This window comes from Thunnus maccoyii, chromosome 1 (assembly GCF_910596095.1).
Source record: "Thunnus maccoyii chromosome 1, fThuMac1.1, whole genome shotgun sequence".
NCBI classification, from domain to species: Eukaryota; Metazoa; Chordata; class Actinopteri; order Scombriformes; family Scombridae; genus Thunnus; species Thunnus maccoyii.
Window position 1 is genome coordinate 22,835,602 of NC_056533.1, and position 19,438 is coordinate 22,855,039.

The 19,438-nt window shown below is 37.8% G+C and overlaps 2 protein-coding genes across 3 annotated transcripts in view; both read right to left on the minus strand.

Moving 5' to 3' along the window:
• The window catches only part of tub (TUB bipartite transcription factor), a 45,894-nt gene extending 31,469 nt beyond the window's left edge, over positions 1-14,425 (minus strand). For both annotated transcript variants that reach the window (XM_042412618.1, XM_042412614.1), the window contains exon 1: positions 14,234-14,425. In XM_042412618.1, the coding sequence (XP_042268552.1) occupies positions 14,234-14,289 (56 nt within the window). In that variant the 5' untranslated portion in view covers positions 14,290-14,425. The remainder of the gene's footprint in view (positions 1-14,233) is intronic.
• A 1,991-nt stretch (positions 14,426-16,416) lies between these two features.
• Positions 16,417-19,438, minus strand: part of rras2 (RAS related 2) — a 32,939-nt gene continuing 29,917 nt past the window's right edge. Inside the window, exons 5-6 of the mRNA XM_042416062.1 lie at positions 18,897-19,015; positions 16,417-18,483 (exon numbers count right to left, since the gene is read on the minus strand). Of these exons, the coding sequence (XP_042271996.1) occupies positions 18,396-18,483; positions 18,897-19,015 (207 nt within the window). The 3' untranslated portion in view covers positions 16,417-18,395. The remainder of the gene's footprint in view (positions 18,484-18,896; positions 19,016-19,438) is intronic.

The window sequence follows — 19,438 nt, forward strand, 5'->3', positions numbered from 1 at the left end:
AACTGAAATACCTTTCCATGAAAAATAAAGCTGACTGTGTTATTCTGACTCTTGGATAATTTCATGGATGACAGAGCAGTGCTAATGAATGTTTTTAATTCCATGGACATAAGCAGAGATGGAGGTAGTGTTGTATCCTAACTAGGCATCTTTGTGAGAAGGAGGTGGCGGCTGATGTCTCTCTCTGTGTGTCACACTGTTCCTGTGGCCATGGCAACAGCGGAGACTAATTATCATTTAAAAGCTCACTGGTAGGCTTTTTAACCGTAATATCTGCTTCAAGAAAAGACACACATGCAGAAACACAAACACGTCACCACCTTTCCAGTTTCCATAGCTGTGATTAATTAACATCTGGCTTTGCCTGCGGTGTACAGTAACATCACTGCACTGCTGTTGTTAGTGGCAGTGTTTATTTTTCTTGACCAACAGGGGGACTCATTGACCAGTGATAAAAATGTGTAGTGATGACTCATGGACACATGGAGGAGCTGTACAATAGCTCAAGCGTTGCATTTCCAGCTTTTCAACTGCAGCTTCACAGTTCTTGGGAAGGGAGGGGACTCCACAGTTACTGGAAACACACATTTGATGCCGTTTACAAGAGCTAACTGCACCTAAATTATATGGAAAAGAAACTTGCTAAACACCCCTTGCGTGTCTCATTCCTGTATTTGTCATTGTAAATTATGAGTATTTTAAAGTAACAATGTACTTAGATTTACAAAGATATCTTTATGTTTACAGTGCTGGGCCAGCAGAAACTGTGTGGGGGATAAAATGCATCTTCAGCCAGGCTTTTATCTTTTTGTGTCTTCTTAAAATTCTCAACTCTCTGCTGTTTAAAGCAACAAAATGCAAAATACGTATAACTGACAATCACATCATATCATGGTCATTAAAAGCAGATGTGACGGACTGAACATCAAGACATATTGAGCATCGCCAGGTCCACATGTTTTGCTTGCCTAGTCATGCCAGTGGCTATGAAAAAATTTTGCATTCACTGAATCATTGCAGAACAGCCTGTTCTGTATTTTTGGACTTCGGTTTCCAATTTATACAGTGAGAAACTCATTAAGTGTTCAAGAATCAGAGTCAACAGAAGACAAATTGTTCAAAAAAAGGAAAGAAGTAGTGTAGAAGTAGTGACAGAAGTGTGTGTGTACCCTGTGTAACGTGTCTGTGCATGTTTAAATCTGCTCGATCTTGCTATTCGTTTAGATACCTTCATAGGTACTGACATTATTTTACTTCAGAAGACATGGAGGGGAGAAGCAAATGGAATTCACACAAGCAATGAAAGACTTCCTGATATAAGATAATAAAGCCAGTGGGGATACTTACATTGCAATCTAAATGAATATATAATTAATGACTGTATGACAGAGTTCATTCATACGGCTAGTTTCCAAACTTCCCCAAACCATGTCTTAGTGTCTGCTCAGCTTCTGTTTAAGTCTTTAAAGAAGACCAGCTGTTCTCTCCATGTTGAACAGATCAGTGTAATCCTCAAACTATCTATTAATCATAGGATATTGGTTTTCATATGGTTTATGGCCCTAAAGTTCATCAGTATTATGACAGGAGGCAGTCAATGGTAAATTATGACACCACTCATGGTGCATACTAAATCCCTTTTTCTTTGAAGGTCTGTAAAATTGAAATGTTTTAAGACTGATAATTGCAAAATGAGTCTAGTTAGAGGAAAACTGATGTCAGTTTTATAATCAAAGTTATAATTGACATACATGTGGCATGTCAACTACACAACATCAGCAGGTGTATGTCATTTGAATTGTGTATATTAATAAATAGCTTTTGAAGCCAAGTCCAGTGATACAGTTTGAATCTGTGATAAGTTAAAACAAACATCGAAAATGATTAGTATATTAGTTCAGTATTAAATAAATAAATGAGACATAATAAATAATAAAGAGACCCAGGACAGTGTCTGTTATGTGATTGGCTGTTGCTTTGATGTGACTAAGCAGTCAGCCAATCACATAACTGGTTCTGCCTGGTTTGTCTTGATTGACAGACAAAAACTGATCATGAGTTGCATGAGATAAAACTCTAACAAAGAAAGATTGTGCTGTGAAATAAAAACAGACTAACACAGACTAAGAAATGAGTTAAGTTTTAAATTTTCAGGCAATTACTTCTCAATTTCATGTATAGATTTTGTTGCATTTATTCATATAATTATTTATTTCATAATAAATAATTTCTTTATTTAATTCTGAATATCATTAAATCTGCACTCAAAAGCTCCAACAAATGCATGTTCTCTGGCTAAATAATAAGAGCAGTTTTTCTACATGTTGTTATTTTCTCCTTCTCACTACGCATTATCAGTATTCTGACATATGTAACCATACAATGCATCAATATATTCAACATGGAGCAGCAGCAAACACTAAACTCCCACAGTACGATCTTTCAGACACATCCAGACAACAGTCTGTTCCATGTGATGAAGGGACAGAGGGAGATAAGACTGCATGTGTTCACACTTACACAGCCTGCTCATGGATGGGAGATACATAATTACACACTCCACACACACACACACAGTCGTATATCTCAAAAACTTAATACCACTTCTCAATTTCACACCATGATGTTTCACCATAGCAACCATCTCCAGAGGCATATCCCACACACATGCACCACTGGTACAGAGCTATGGACGAGAGCTGAATAAAAGAATAGCAAGAGGGAGCAGAATCTACATATTTTATATTTGTAGGACTTCACAAAACAAAACAAAAAAACAAACAGAAAAAATACCGTAATAGTCCAATAAAAGCAAATATAAAAACCCTAAGTAACAAAGGGGTGAATCTGACAGTAAAAAGATTAAAGACATTCTGTATGAGCCTATAAAAACTAATTTTAAGGAGGAATTTGACAGAAGGCACATTTACATTTCATCTGAGATTTTAAAACATATTAGCTGACAAACTAGGGCTGTGTATTTGCTCATCTGTTATGTATAATGCATAATCTTATAAGAGACCAAATCGTGATAGTCCACAGGTAATGCATGCTGGAGAAGGAATTTCCTATGCGCAAGGTTAGAGAATAAATTGATTAATAAGGAACACTGATGGAGAGCAAGAAGGGAATATAACAGTTCAAGAGATAGGGAGATGAGTTAATTAATTAGTAGCACATGGAATCGATGAGGGAAGGATAATGGTCTTGCTATAATTGTTTTCATCACCTTACTTGGTGCCAACAGAATGTCAAATTTCTCTCCTGGTGATGTGCTACAGTGTAATTTCTGCTCATATTTTGATCACATTTCAAAATCTGCTCACTATCACGCACACAATTTGTTGAAATAATGAAATGTAGGCCTTGTACAATGATTTCTGGTTTTGAATGCATTTAGTTAGCTGATGGTAAGAGCCAAAAAGGCTGTGTTCAAATTAAATCAATGGAATGTAGGTAGTAAAAAAAAGTTGATAGAATGCAGAAAATAGTGTCCTGGAAGATTGGGTTTTAAAAATCCTTCTTTTTTCCTTTCATTTCTTTCACATGCAAAACTATCATTACAACAATACATCTTAATAATCTTGTCAAGTTACTGATAAATTAAAAATGCCCTCAGCCCTACACAAACCCAATACACTAAAATGCCCTAAAGTTTGATATGGTTAGCAAGCAACTGCTTATTTACACATCCAGCAGACACAGAGCAACATTATCATTAATGTGGGGTTCTGTTGGTCACCTGACAAATGTCAATTCAATATTCATTCCTTCTCCTTCACAATATTTCCTGAGGGAAATATTGGTATCTTTAGCTGCTAGACACTCCATTACTTTCACTAGCTAGTCACTGAGCAGAGCAGGTAGCACACAGTACAATGGGTTTTTACCAGTCCAGAGCTTTTTCACTGAAAACAGCTGCCTGCTGCTGGAACACAGTTGATGAGAGCTGAGTTGCAGACCGTGAACCAAAACAATATGTTCAAGAACACTAAAAAGCTTGGTAGGGCTGAGAGGAACTGCAGAATTAATTATCATTTTCTGTGGATTCATCACTACAAGCAACCCCCTTCACATTACACCTAGTAATTTTATCCATAGTATGGATTTACAATATAATAATAAACAGATCAGTTACTGCAGCATTAATGATTTTCATTTGCAAGTCCAGCATGTGTGTCATGTGTGTCTCTAGAGTAACTGTATATCTGTATTTACGTATATGTATATACAGTATTTATCATAGAAAATGACAGAAAATGAATGTGTTCACATGTGTATGTCAGTACCTGCATAAATATATGACTTTCACCTTTGAAGATATGCCTCTGACACTAACCTGTATCTGATGCATATCAAGGTGAAACAACATAAGTACATTATATTTGCTGCAGCAGGCTGCTTTTCATATTGAACATACTGATGTTTAAAATGTAAGATTTTGTTTAGAATCTAAAGATAAATTGAACATATGTATGCCATGTGTTTAAGTAAGAAATAAACTGAATATAACAGCTGATGGCGCACAAGACACACAAAGATAATGAATATTGCGCGATGATTGCCTATTGCACATTGAATTTTTAATATGGAATTAAATCTGAGTCCAGTTCAGTAAAAGTCAGGGAGAGGTGCAGGCTCCTCATTGACACAAAGTATTACTCCAATAAAGTAGTACCATTCTGCAGTATTTGCCATCACTTCTTGGTTTTTTTTGTTTTTTTGCTGGAGCAGCCATCTATAGCCAAGGGCACAGCTGGGTTGTCATGCTGATCCAGACTCCTGTTCCAAAGGCACACCTGCTGCTGAAAGGGTAATTTGACATAAATCCACTTTGATGTGAAGGAGAACCAACAACCTCTCTCGTTTTAATAAGACAGCAAAAGCATCAAAGTGAAGAGGCTACAAACACTGTCATGTCACTTGTATAGTGATTATGAAAAATGAACAGAGACGATGCTATTCCTTTGATGAAAAATGGAGGATTTGTTTTGGTCAGAAATGCCGGGATGACAAAGAGAGTACCTTCAGTGATGGCATTTGGTGATACTCCACAAACATTTCTCATCAGCCAGCACAGATTTGAAAGTGAAGAAGTTAAACACTGAGACCCGGAGGGTGTATTAGTTCCAACTGTCATTTTGTATTTTAATTTGTATTTATGGTATTTAACATAATAAAGAAAAGCTCCAGACACGTTTCATTACATTCAGTATAAAAGACTGGAATAATAATTGTGTCTGCAATTAGTTAAAAAATTAGATCCCTCTCTTTCCAGAATCTATGAATAATATTTTTACCACATTCACAATCTTAAGCTTGGAGACAAAGGCAACCAGTTTCTAGGCTGCTGGCAAATAATGCCTTCCTACGCAGGCTGGGAACCAACACAATGTTTAGAGATTAACAACAAGGCACGATTATATATTTCTTTTCACATTAGATATGGACCACTAAGAAATTCATGAAGGTTTGAAAAATTGCCCCACACAAACACCTCCACACACATCTGCAGCACAGACGCTCTCTCTCACTCTTCAAAGATGGTCTTTTCAAACACTTCAGAGTAAAGATAATCATCAAGTGTCACTGGGAGACACTTAAGAAGCTCCTGGACGTGTAGCTGATTGTCCGTTGTCATCTGCATCTAAAATGTATGACATTTAGACACACAATTAAGAGAGAGAACAGCAAAAATAACTATAACTTGCTATGAGTTAGATATTTCCTGCACCCAAAGACTGATAACACCCAAAAGCTAATTACAAGATTTACGATATTTGTGTTGTAGGTCTTTTTTGTGTGTTTAACAAACTACAAGCATCACAAGTTTTCTTAAATGATGTAACCAATACCCATTGGACGCTAAACCCAACTAACACATGCAATTTAACATCATCGACCAGATGTGGAGAATAAAATCTTTTTAAATTCAATTTGAGTCATTATATTCATGTAATTGTCCATACAATTCAAAGGTTTTGGAGTTTTTTATTCACAATTTGTGAGTTAAACCACAGACCTTCATTCAAGCCCATCACATCAACTGAGTGTAATTAAATAAGACAGCCAATGGAAAGTCTGCAGGGTGTCCTTAGGGTGATGGGTATGTTTTGTTAGTGTGATTTATGAGTGATGAATACAGTTTATATACAGTGGTGATAAGGCTAACACCTCTATAATAGAGTGGTAATTTAGAACAATTTTTTGATGATTTAGGGATACGTTTAATGATGGTCTTATACCAATGAGAAGGGAATAACGTCAGAATCAAAAAAAAAACCCCTGTAACAACTAAGATAGGACTTGAAATATCTTAGGTGACCTCAGCTTTAGTTTCCTGAATTTACTCTCTTCAATATTTTTTTAAATCTCCTTACAAAAAGTATGACCTGTCTGCCTGTATACAATGTATACTCAGCCACAGTGTCTGCCAGTATCTGGAATTAGCACCCATCTAGGAAATTATCCCCCAGCACTCCAAAGTTGCCAGTTCACCTCACATCAGGCACCTTTTCTTTCCAAGCTTGTGGCCTGCCAGCATCGCCGCAGCACAGCAGACAGTAACCACTTCCTCACATCAACAGAAAGCCAAAACACAGAGGAAGATGTTAGAGAGGTAGCTTTTTCACCTTTGCACCTGATGTCAGTCCCTACTTGTCAGCAGCATTATAAGACAAGCAGCTTCAACCAGAGAGACAGGTGGGATTGTTTGCCTGTCTTCCTGCAGAAGAAGGACTGGACTGACAGGCTGGCTGCCTTTCTGCCATGGCATCCTCTCTAACACCTTCTGATCTGCACCTGAAAAATCTTTGTATTTCATCTCAGTGGATCCTGAAACACTCACACCCTTCCCCTCCTTTCCCTCATATCTGCTCACTAAACTCTCCTCTGTCTGTCCGCAAGATGTGACCAAAATGTGGGCTAATATGCCAAGAAGAGAAAAAAAGGCATTGCTATGTTTCTGTGCTGGTCTTGCCTTCGGTTTGTTCACTTAAATCACTTGGTTGGTGTAATGTACTCTGAATAAGCATTCAGTTGCATTGCTGGCCTTTATCTAAAAATCAAGGTGCTTGCCATTTTCTGGTTATAAACAACAAAAGGTTTTTTTGCAACGAATAATCCAATATGTTTATATGTAGGTAAACTACGTTATGTACTGTATATGTAGATTTCTGCTATTTAGGAACCACTGGTGATTGATGACCAAACAACATTTCTAGACCTGACATTTGTTGTTTTGTTTTATTACATTTTTTTATAATTATGTACAACGCTTATTATTGTAACCCTTATTAAGACATACAGAAAGATTTCAAGCTTTGTGCTGGTTAGTGTGTTAGTGATAAAAACCTGACAAATTACCATCATGAAATGGCGTCACTTAGGTTTCTGACAGTTGGGGCCACACCAACTCGCTACCAATTGCCACAGGCATTTTGTAACTGCTACAAGCAAAAACAAGAAGTGTAGCAGTACAGACAAAAGCCTGAGTGCTTTGTTTGGTGCAATGCTTTTTCTGTCTGTGGTTACTAGAGAAACAGGTGGACAGTGACTAAGCTATGAACTGCGTACCAACAGCAGTGCAGCAGAGGGGTCGTTGGGCTGGAGAGGTCTGACGAATACAATGTAACAGGCGACACCACCACCAGAAACAATCAGAGTTTGGAAATAGCTTTTGTTTCCCTACAGGTCAACAGCGTGAAAAGCTGGACTATACTGCATGTTTTTACACGCGCCGTGTCAGAATCCATTTAAAATCTCCATTGGTGAGCTTTCTGGACAGGCTCTCACACAGCAGGCGGAGTGGATGTTCTGACACTGTCTGGACACTGTTGCTTTAGCTGCTCTCCTGCACTGAACTGTAGCAGCTACAGAGAGCTGCATCAAGCCCACTTTACCTGGCTCATCTCTCTTCATAATATTGTGAAATAGTTCCCTCTGCAATCCAAAACCTACCTATTTCCATTGTCAGAGCACAAAAACAAACAATTGTCATCAAACTTAAGTTGACACATCGTTGGTAGAGCCAACATTGCCACTCCTTATTCACTCTCCACTTTAAGATGGTACATTGAGCATTGAGTCTGAATTATGGACAAGGATTTAAATAATCGCCTGGTCAGACAGTGAATGACAGAGGCTCTGTTTTCTAAAAAAAAAAAAAGAAAAAGAAAAAAAAACCCAGGGGAAATCTTTATCTTAGTCAATAACTCATCGATTATGAATTTTGTGGCACTGGCTGAATATTGACGGTTTGATGGATGGTTTGTTTGTTGGTTCGTCAATTCATCAGTTTATCTGTCCAACAAACAAGTTCACAGCAACATATCTTTACAAATTCTCACCAAACTGTCATGACAACCGCATTCAACTTTTCCTCTCCACTCTGTGGCCCCTGGCCAACTCTCATCTCTGATTTTTTCTTTTTCTTTTTTTTTTTAAATTACATTTCATCTAGTCTCTTTTATAATGGAAGTAACAGTTCCATTAAATTGAGAATGATGAATCAATCTCATACCTTTTGTTTGGTTGTCTGCAATTTCGTGCTAAGTCACATGGTTCTTGTGTGACTCATTTTTAAAGCCACCCACAAAGGCCAAAAACACATGATGGATTCCCACTTCAAGAGCTCGCACCATTTGGTTTGTATGACTTGGTTTATAACTGATAACCAGTGTCTCTAACAAATCTGGTGTTGAGGGCTGGGTTTATTTTTCAGATGGCAAAATGCATTATAATGCATACTACAGATTAATGACAGCATATTTTCTAGCAGGTTACATTTTCTGGCAATCTTAAATGCATACACACACACATACACACATACACTTGACTAACTGTCAACAGGTATTGCTTTGGCTAACTCACACCTGCCTCATGTGCTAAACAAACATGAGCACATCTCAGATCAACCCATCTGATTTGATCTAAAACCAAACTCATGCATAATAATTATTCAGAAGCGTAAAACAACATAACTAACAATTATTTTCAATATCAATTCAACTGCCAATTATTTTCTCGAACAATCAATTAATCATTTGGTCTATAAAATGTCAGAAAACTGTTTATCACAGTTCCCTAAAGCCCAAGATATGATTGTCAAATCAGCAGTTCAAACATAAAGATATTCAGTTTGCAATCACAGAAGATAATGAAAAGCAGCACATTCCCACAAAATAAACTCTGGAATTAAGGAATGTCTGGCATTTCTGCTTGAAAAATGGCATAAACAATTTCTGGACTATCAATTAAACACTTTCTGTCAATCAGCTAATAAATTAATTAACAAATTGTATCAGTTCACTATCTTCTCCAGTCTTTTTCGTGAAGATCTTCATCGACACTGAAATACCAAAACAATAGGAAACTGGTTAAATCTCATTGTCAGACTCTGTCGGTTGGCAAACAGCCCAGTTGCTCCACTGAGTCTCAGAGACCTCTGTTCAGTACACTTTTGCACTCCATGATCACAGCTGAACATACGTTTAGTAGTTCTTGTTCACATGTATTTCTGTTTCTTATTTCAGACAACTGAACAAGTCGAAAAAAGTGATTTGATTTGCAGTAATACCTACACTGTTGCGCTGAGACATGAATAAAATACCTATTTTTTGACCATGAAGTTGTCTAACAAAATCCGCTTAAATACAATGCAATGACAACACCTGTGCTATGTGATTAGCTACATTGACATTAAAACGAGCCATCACTGAAGTGAACACACAAAGTTGGAGAAAGTTGACACAAACTTTAAAGTTACGCTGCCCCTCACTATGTTGTATGTCACTGTTTTACAGAAAAGCTCAGCTCTCCCCTGTCACCCAAAAATGCTGGAGACCGTTTCAAAAAAGCTCAGAGGGCCAAATGGAGCGAAAAAGATACTCTGAGAAAAGATGCCCTAGATAAATTAAGCCACTGTGTCTGCTCTCAGCTGTCAGTTTGGTTCATCTTGAGCTCCGGTGAGGAGAATTACTAGTTGTTTTTTCTTCCATTTTGACACTGCGTCAGGAAATCTGAATTCCTTTTTTAAAAAAATACAGGAAAAAAAAAGCTCACTGGTGAAATTAAAACTGTGCGCATTTATTTCCGCAGCAATTCCTTCACTTGAGTGGAGACATGATTGGAATGGAAGTCAAGATTTCACAGTGATGAGCATTTGGATTTGATTGGATTTCATTTGCATCTCTTATATCAACTACAGTCGAGTTGATATTCTTAATTAATGAATGGTTAGTTGATTATCACTCTTTGCAATCCCCATAGTTATTGCTTTCAGGGCAGTCAAGTCTCTTTTCAGGGTGTTGTGGCTCTGTTTGAATTGAACAACTCATCATCAGGTCCCATGGCGACGGATGAGAGAGGAAGGAGAATCAGATGATGTTCCTCTGTTTCTCATTTTTCAATACCAGTTTTTTCCTGTGCAGGTCAACAGGTGTAACAGTCTACACAAGAAAATGTATTTGTCTTTGATTAAAATCATGAAAATGCTGCACTGAGCTCTCCAGACTCTGAATTGTATCTTGTCAGCCCACCTTGGCCCTCCATCTCTAGGATACAGTGTTTACTGAGTGGGTGCCAGGACACAGTGTGATTGTTCATACTGTAGGTCCAAGTACTTAAAGGCTCCACCATGAATTACAGCGCCTGCAAAAACACAGCAGTACAATGTGGCCATACTTGAAACTAAATCACATTTCAGATAATCCGGTTTTGATAGAAAACAGACATATTAGGCACTTTTACTACTTATCCACACTAATTAATTATTTTATATTGTCAATCAAATGGTTACAGTATATAATGTGAAAGGGGTCGTTTGTAGAGACAAACACACAGAGCATTATCACTTTACTCTGCAGTTCCCCTCATCTATGGAGCGTCTTTGCCTCCTCCAGATCATTTCTTTGGCCTTCAAATTCTTCTTTCATCAATCTTGTTTCCAGTCACATACGGGAGATATTTTAAGCGAATAAGCGGTTTCCCTTATGGTCAACATTTGCTCTAATATTTCAACATGGTGCTTGTTTTTGCTGCAACAGTGAAACAAAGTAAGATAAGCTTTCTCATTTTTAGCCTCCAACAATTAGCTGTAATGTCAAATGTTGCCAGCAGACTTTTATCAGCTGTAGCCAGTTGAGTCGGTCAAACTACAAAATTACTAAACTTAGCTATTGTTTGGTGACTGTTTTAGGATTGTCTCATTCATTCTGCAGGATTTTAAACTACTAACTGCTACTAGCTAGGTAGTAGTAGTCAAAATCTACCTAATCTAATATCTTAAGCTAATTAACTTCATATCATTATTTATTACAACAATCCAGATATGACTTAGTAACAGTTTTGAATATCAGGATGATTATTTTTGAGTGTAATCACATCTTTTTCTTTCTTTTTTTTTTACAAAAAAAGATTATAATTACTTCTGCTTAGTTCACCTCTGTAGTATCTCAGTTAAAGACCCTGCACACAGGTGTTTTCACTTATTGTTGTTAATTAAACCTCAGTTCAGGTTAAAGTTGGAGCTACGCTGGAATTACAAGTGCAACAAAACAAGGGGAGGGACAGGCAGATGTCAGAGTCTGCACATGCACACACAGTCCTTAGACAAGTTTTAATCAGGCAAAACATGAAACACCTGTGTAGGTGGACCATTGATGTGCCCCTGTAACTGGTGGGAGTAATAGTCCTCATTGACAACGCTTTTATGCCCTGTGGAGGGGATATACAGATGTGTGTGTGTGTGTGTGTGTGTGTGTGTGTGTGTGTGTGTGTGTGTGTGTGTCTGCATTTGAGCATGTATGGAATCAACCCCTAACTCAAGTGGGCCCTGTGCTAACACATGCAGAAGAGAGACCACTTTCTCATTTTCACCCCTTTCCTTTAGAGTGTGTGCATACCACTGCAGGACCTAACTACTCTTTTATTAGTCTTTTATGTCTGACAAATTGGCAGCCAAGATCTGTCTTTGGTCCAATTTAGGCAAGAGACAAGCTTTGAAAAATGTAACAACCAGCAACATATGCACAAATTTCACAGAGGTGCTCCTCTGATTTATTAAGTTTCTAGCCTGACTGACAATGACATTTTTTTTTTCTCATGTGGCAACTACTTTGTATTTTGTATGGCTTTAGTAAGCAGTCATGATTATTCATTTAATGAGATGAAAGTTTATACAAGGAGATGACACCCCTGTCTTGTGCCCGCAAGAAGTGTCACATGTCAGACTAGTCTTGATTGTAGAGATTTTGACCACAAGAAAGAGTCAGTAGTTCATTTAAATGTTCACTTGTAACTTGAAGGGAAGGTTCACAGTTTTTCAAGTCTGTCTTAAAACAACATTCAGGTGTCCATGTGAACATTTAAACAGGTTTTCCTCTCTGTAATCATTCCTCCTGTTCATATTGACTTTAAAAAAGGTCCACTTCAAATGCGCTTTCAATGTAAATGAAGGGCGCCAAAATCCACAGTGTGTCTGCACAGTCATGTTGTGCGAAAATGTATTTGAAGCTTATATGAGGCTTCAGCAGTCTGAGTTAGTCATTTCAAGTGGATATCTGCCACACTTTTTAATATAAAATTCCCTCTTTGTGTTTCCCTGTTGAGCTTTGGCACTAACAAGACCTCATTTGGATAGCTTCAGATAAACTTTTAAATACATTTTTGCACAGAAGGACGGCTGTGAATTTTGCCCCCCCATCACTTACATTGTAAGTGCATTATGACGGGATCTTCTAATGGCCAGAATGAACAGAAGGAATGTCAAGAAAAACCTATTTCAATGTTCATTTGGGCACCTAACTATTGTTTTACCAAAGCTAATGCTAAAGCTAAAGCTTATGGTTTCAGGAAGACAAATCTACAGGCGTACAGTATATATAGACTCTGTAATTACATGACATTGCTGCACAAGCGGACAATACTCCTCCTTCAATGCACAGATCCAGTCACAGCCTATAACTGGTTGTATACAGTAAACATTATTTCACAGCACTGTGAGAAATCTTACAAGGATAAGAGACCACAGGCTCTGGCAGCAGTCTCTTGGGATGTCCAAGCACTGATTCAGAATACAAATTATATTGTCTGAGCCAGCAGATACAGTGCTTTCAGAGTAAAACCTCCTCTACTGTGCCTTTGGTTTTCAATGATACAGAAACAGTGTCGCCAACCAACCACTGTATTCTAAATTGTTGGCTGTATGACTTATAGGAGGAATTGAATAGCTACTGAAGAGCTGTATGTTTTGATATGTGTTAGCCATAAATCACCCCTGCAAATATGTGTAATAATTATATATGTGCAATAAACTGGTGCAGATACTCAGCGCAATCACAAGTTATGGCCATTCAAGCTGACTGACATGATGTCAATAAACTCACTCTGACACAAAAGGCATTGTGTCGTTCTCATCTATGGTAGTTAGTCATGAAATGCAAATTTGTCGTAGATTACACCCTCATAAACAATCCTCCTCTTCTTTATATATTTAATTCCTTCCCAAAGTAGCATTTGAAAAAGGTATCTATTGTCAAGCTGGGGTCCATGGTTCTATGGGGTGGTTTTTATCGTCTACGCTTTCTGTTTTCATACTCCACACGCCAAAAATGTGTGGTCTTGACCACAGTCACCCCTACTGAGACATGGCCTGCCAACTTCCTTGCTAATGAGTCCTGCACTTAAGCCTGTGTAAGCAAATATTCTTACCACTGTGTTGATACTTTTTAAGCACTAATAAATACAGCAAATTGTCACTTCCAGTACATATGACTTTTAGTGTAAGATGCCAGATAGATAGATAGATAGATAGATAGATAGATAGATAGATAGATAGAAAACAAACAATAACAGATACAATAACAGACTAAACATAGCATGAAGTGCAACATAAACACTCAACCCGTTCCTATGGGAATGTTTAGGTGATGGTGGGTTGTCTGGGACTGATAGATATGTGAATACACTGTGGACATACAGACACAGAGTAAGGCTAACATCCATGTCTTTTCCAGCTGACACAGTATGATGCTGAGGCTACTTAATACACTCAGATCGCATATCCCTCATTTCCAAATCCGTTGCACCTGTCAACTAATTGCGCAGGAGGGGTTTCCTTCCCACCAAGCTGTAGCCTCAACCTTTAACGTTATCGGCCTTGCGTGACGAAACAAACACATACTGAGATGGAAACTAGCATCTTATACCGGTCATTATGGGAAGCAGCGCTTACCTGTCATAACTCCATCTGCTGTAAGACATGCTCCTGTTGCTGCTCACTCCCTCCATGTCTCCGGCTGGACTGGATGGACTGTGGCGAGAAGGCAAAAATCAAAGCGTAAAACGCTCCTCTCCCCTTTCTCACTAATGCAAACACGAACTAAAGCAATCGGCGTTTAGTGAATGAGCGGAGAGGCTGTGCAGACCCAGACGCTGTCCTATTGGCTATGCCACTACTGAGAAGGGAGCGCGAGCTGTCAGCTCACGGTGCACGCGCGGATGCTGATTTATTTCATTCACGCGAAGGACACACAACGCGGATTAATTTTACTTTGACAGTATTCTACGTGCCAATACATGCTTCATCCTAATTAAAGAGTAAACAGGTGAAACTGTTATTCGTTTGTTTTTGTTTTTTTTCCCATTATTGGCATGTCATGACTGCTTAACAGCCAACAGCAAACACTGAACCTTTTCATCCATTTGCTGATCAATGCAAAACGACATATAGTATGCTATAGTCCTCTTTTATTGATGAAATGCTGAATGACATTAGATATGGATGTGTGCACTCTCAGGAACTAATTTTCCATACATACAAATTAATGCAAATTAGGATAGGCCTATCAGACTCACACAGTTCACTACTTATGGCATGCAGGTTGAGGCAGCTACTGCTCTAAGATCATTAATGGATGTCTGCAAAAAACTGTAATTTTGTGCAAACATGGAGACACTTTAGAACAGCCTGTCATTAGCTGAACCAATCCAGAGATGAAAGGTGGAAATGAGAGCCTAGGGCATGCGGGAAAACCTCTTGAGCTGCCGTTTCAGTGCGTTGTATACCACGGTATGTCTTTCATTTGAGCCAACAAATGAACATAAAGGACCCTGGAGTCCTTCAACCTTCCAATACTTACCTCATCTGTTTAGGTTAAAAAACACACATATTACACTAATGATACATTTTCTCTTTCCATATTCACTTTTTTTTCAAGGAGAATATATTACAGATGTCACTAGGATTTAATAGACATCACAGTGTACTTTGAGGATCTTGAATCTTAGTCCAGCTATAAAACATCACCACAAGAACTCCATATAAACTCACAGTGAACACAGTGGCAGAATACAAGTTATACATTTGCTCATTATAAATCATTATCAACCTTCATGATGGAAATACTGATGATGATGAAGTAGCCTTGCCTCAGGATTGTTTGTAGTTACTCACTCCAGTGAATAGTATTAATCAGTGTTAATAAAGGCCATAACCAGACCAAAAGCACTAAAGCAGTAGCAAAACAAATCTGGTAAGACTTTATTGGACCCCTTCTTGTTTAATCACTCATTTCCATTCCTTTTTTGCACATGTGAGAGCTTACAAGGATGCTGGGCCCCTCAGTTGATGTTGAGGACATGGATGGATCCAGTTATGGTAACAGTTACAGCAACTCACTGTGTTCTGATGAAAAAAAATAAGTCCAGGTGTTAAGATTTAATGCTTCAATATGCTGTAACTGTCTAAAACCTGTGCAGTGCAGTATGATCACAGGTAATGTTTGAATGGTCAAATGTTGCAAATGCTCATGGTACTGTATGTGTGGCACTTTCTTAATGGAAAGTCAAACACAAATGTTTCAAAGCATAGCATAACTCTGACTCTGAGAGTCACTGTTGTTAAGATATGATGATGATATAGTTTAGACTACAGACTTAGTTTCCATGAATAATTTTTGAAGATCTAAAAGCAATTTAAGTTTCAGTGCCCTATCATTTTTCAATCAATCAATCATCTTTAAGGCCTTCTGTTGTCACTTAATGACCATATAAAGTCATATTTATAGTGAGTATACTATGCACACAGATATGTTCCGTAGTTTATGTCAAAACTTCAGTTTCCACTGAGGATTTTAAAATCTCAACAAAATCTCAATATGTAGGTTTCAGTATGCACTGCTGAAAATCAGATGCTGTTCACATGCAGAATAGGTTACAAGTGGTCAGTCATGTTGTTGACGTGACTCTAGTTGGAGTCATACCGTGAATAATGATGAGATACTGCATGGTTTTTCTGAATCCTGTCTCTCACTGATTGACTGCAGCCATAAATCTCTTCGACACAAGGCTCAGTATGGAAGGCTCAGGTCTTAACAGGTTTTTGAATGAAAAAAAAAAAAAAGATTCTCTACCCCATCTGGCTCAATGACAGATTTTATTTTAGCACCAAAAGCTAGACACAGGGCAAAAGACATTGAAATGGAAGAAAAAGAAAAATCTGTATGATTTGGATGTACACTAACATTTGCATTAAGATGGGGGAGGGAGGGGTATTTCAGATCTCAGTGATTATAATAATTCATTCATGTGGTTTAAAGCTCCTATGTAAAGACCAGAATCATCTCTAAAACCCTTTCCCACCTGACCTGGCATTTTACACACTGAGATGGTGGTGAACACCTCAAGATAAATATACTCTCCATTACTAAGCCACAATAAGAAAAAACATTCTTGGTCACATCTGGGTGAAGAATCCAATTTTGCTAATTTGGGCCAACAGTCATCTTCAGTTTCAAATAATCAAGAGAATTAAATATTCCTCTTTACATATATACACAGCTGTGCTGTGAACGTGTATTCACTTATAAACATATAAAAATACTTGTCAACTAGTTTGATAAGAAAATAATGTATAAAAGTAGAGTAGAAACATTTAATCAAGTCCATTACTTCCATCATCTGATTTTCTTGTTGTTTATATTACAAGATGATGATATGAAAAACAAACTGCAGTACTTCATAAGTATGCCCGAACAGAAGTACAGGGGTGGAAAGGGAAGGCAGAACAGTATTTTATGTCTGTGGTGATGATTACTCCACAGGTGGCAGGTCCGCTGAGTTCGTGTCCCATTGGAGAACGGTTGTTTTTTATGATGTGCATCTCAATGCTTCCACTTGTCCTGGTTTTCTTGACAGACCATTGGGGGGAAAAAGTTATGTGACAGAATAATTCAAGGACACAAAACAAATACATTGCCACTGTGTTATTGGAATGATAAAACAGTTATTTGATCTATTTTGTAGACTAAATGTTCGACAGAAATGAAGCGTTACACTGGAATGATCTGAACTGAACTGAGCTCTAAAAGCTTCTTGATTTGCAACAAATGAATCTGTTAATATTATTCGTCAAAGGTTGAATAAAGAGCATACAGTGTTCAGTGTTTTGATCTGAAATCAAGTTTTTTCAAAGCTACACAACGTGCTGCCAATAATTTTGTCTCTGCGGCTTTCTTAGAAATTGGAAACAACATACGCTGTCCAATTTTGACTGAACCGCCACCTTCGAAAAAGAAATTCTGACAAATTTGCTACTTTCGGTACATTGAGGAAATGGCATAGGATGTGAATCCTACAATCTATAAGACTTTTTAAAATTCTAATACAGTAGACACTCCATATTTGGCAATTGAGATGAAAGCAGAAACCACAGACAAAGTAAAGAATCCACTGCAGAATGCCAGAAAGTTCTATCATTGTAGCTTTAAGGGCTGTCTAGGCATTATATTTATATACATACTTATATATTCACTTTCATATATGTAAAACCAAACTCAACCTCACACACTGTACTGTGGTGATTTAATAGGTCATTAGAAATACACTTTGAAAATCACAACAAATGTCACATATGTACAGTAGCAGATTAGCACATGGGAGTAAAGATGGGATATGGCACAACATACACAAAGCTTCATAAGATAATCTCTCTGCTCTGGTCACTGAAAACTAAAGAAACTCATTAACATTCTGGATATATAGTTTTCATTCAATCTCGGTAGCAAGTACAAATGTCACTACAAGGCAAGAGAAGTCCTTCAGAGTATAAAACATTAATTTGTCAGGCTGATTTAGAAGGCAATGTTTAGTGTTGGGACTCTCTCGTGTGAATTAGATTACGGCTGAAGGTAGAGTGGTGTTAAAATTTGGCATTGTCAGTTGTCCATAGTGATGTCCTGGGGACAGCAGTTCCTGGTCAAAGTATCTCAGAAAAAGCTGTCTGAAGTCATGCACGTGGAGAAGGCAGCGGTCAGTCATCCACTTAGGATGTGATGTCAGGCAGAGTGGGTGGGGTGGTAGAGAGTAGCTGCATGAGTTACAGTGATAAGGCCGACTCAGACGATCACACAATGGCAGCCGCTCTTGTCTTTCTCTTTTCTTGTAGGTTCTGGCGATGGTGGACATTCCTGTTCTTGGAATTTCCTGGGAGTTGGAAGAGAGTAAAACTATCAGGGTACACTGGTGTGTGTGTGCGTTCACTTTCCTTACTCTCATTTTGTAATCGAATGAAAAGATAGTAAATGTTGTGTCTTTATTACTGATTTTAAAGGTGACGAATAGAACAAGCAGATACAAATCTATTTTTCTATTACGTATTATTGCTATAATTGAAAATGCACATACATTTTCCTGCATGAAAAATGGCAAGATTACATTTTTTAGTCACATGGTTTAGAATGACGTCAAAAGTCTGAATGCCCTTGCTCCCACACATTATAGATGTGCCTGAATGTTCATCCTATTAGCTGTCCTTATACCTTTAAAAAAGTGCAGATTTGAGTCACCAAAAGAACCATGTGAAATCAATGTGTCAGATGCCTTTAAGGAGCACCTACCTGATTACTCTAACCAGCTCATGGAAAGCCTGGTCTACGTTCATACGGATTTTGGCTGAAGCCTCCATATATGTGACCTTCAATTGCCTGGCCAGCTGCTGGCCCTCTTCTTGGGTTACCTGAGGCAAAAGGAAGGGGGAAGTGATGATGGGTTGGAACATAAACACAATTTAGATCTAGTACATCCTAAGTTTATTTTCACAATCCCCAAAAACAGACTATGTTGTTATGAAACACTGGTATCATCTTCTGGCAAGAAGGAAATACATAGCAGGTTTGGAGAACTGAAAGGTAGGTTATGTCATTTTAATGTAATTTGTGATTTGATGAGATCACGCTACTTTTTGTGCACACAGTCACTATTAATGTGGGTATTTAGTTTCTGTGCCCTATTATATAGATACCTGTTGTAACTTAATGATCATATAAGGACAAAAATAACATTTATAGAAGTGAATATACCAAACACTTAGATAAGTTCTATAGTTTATGTAAAAACTATAGTTTCCACTGAGGATTTTCAAATTTTGAAATTGTTAAAT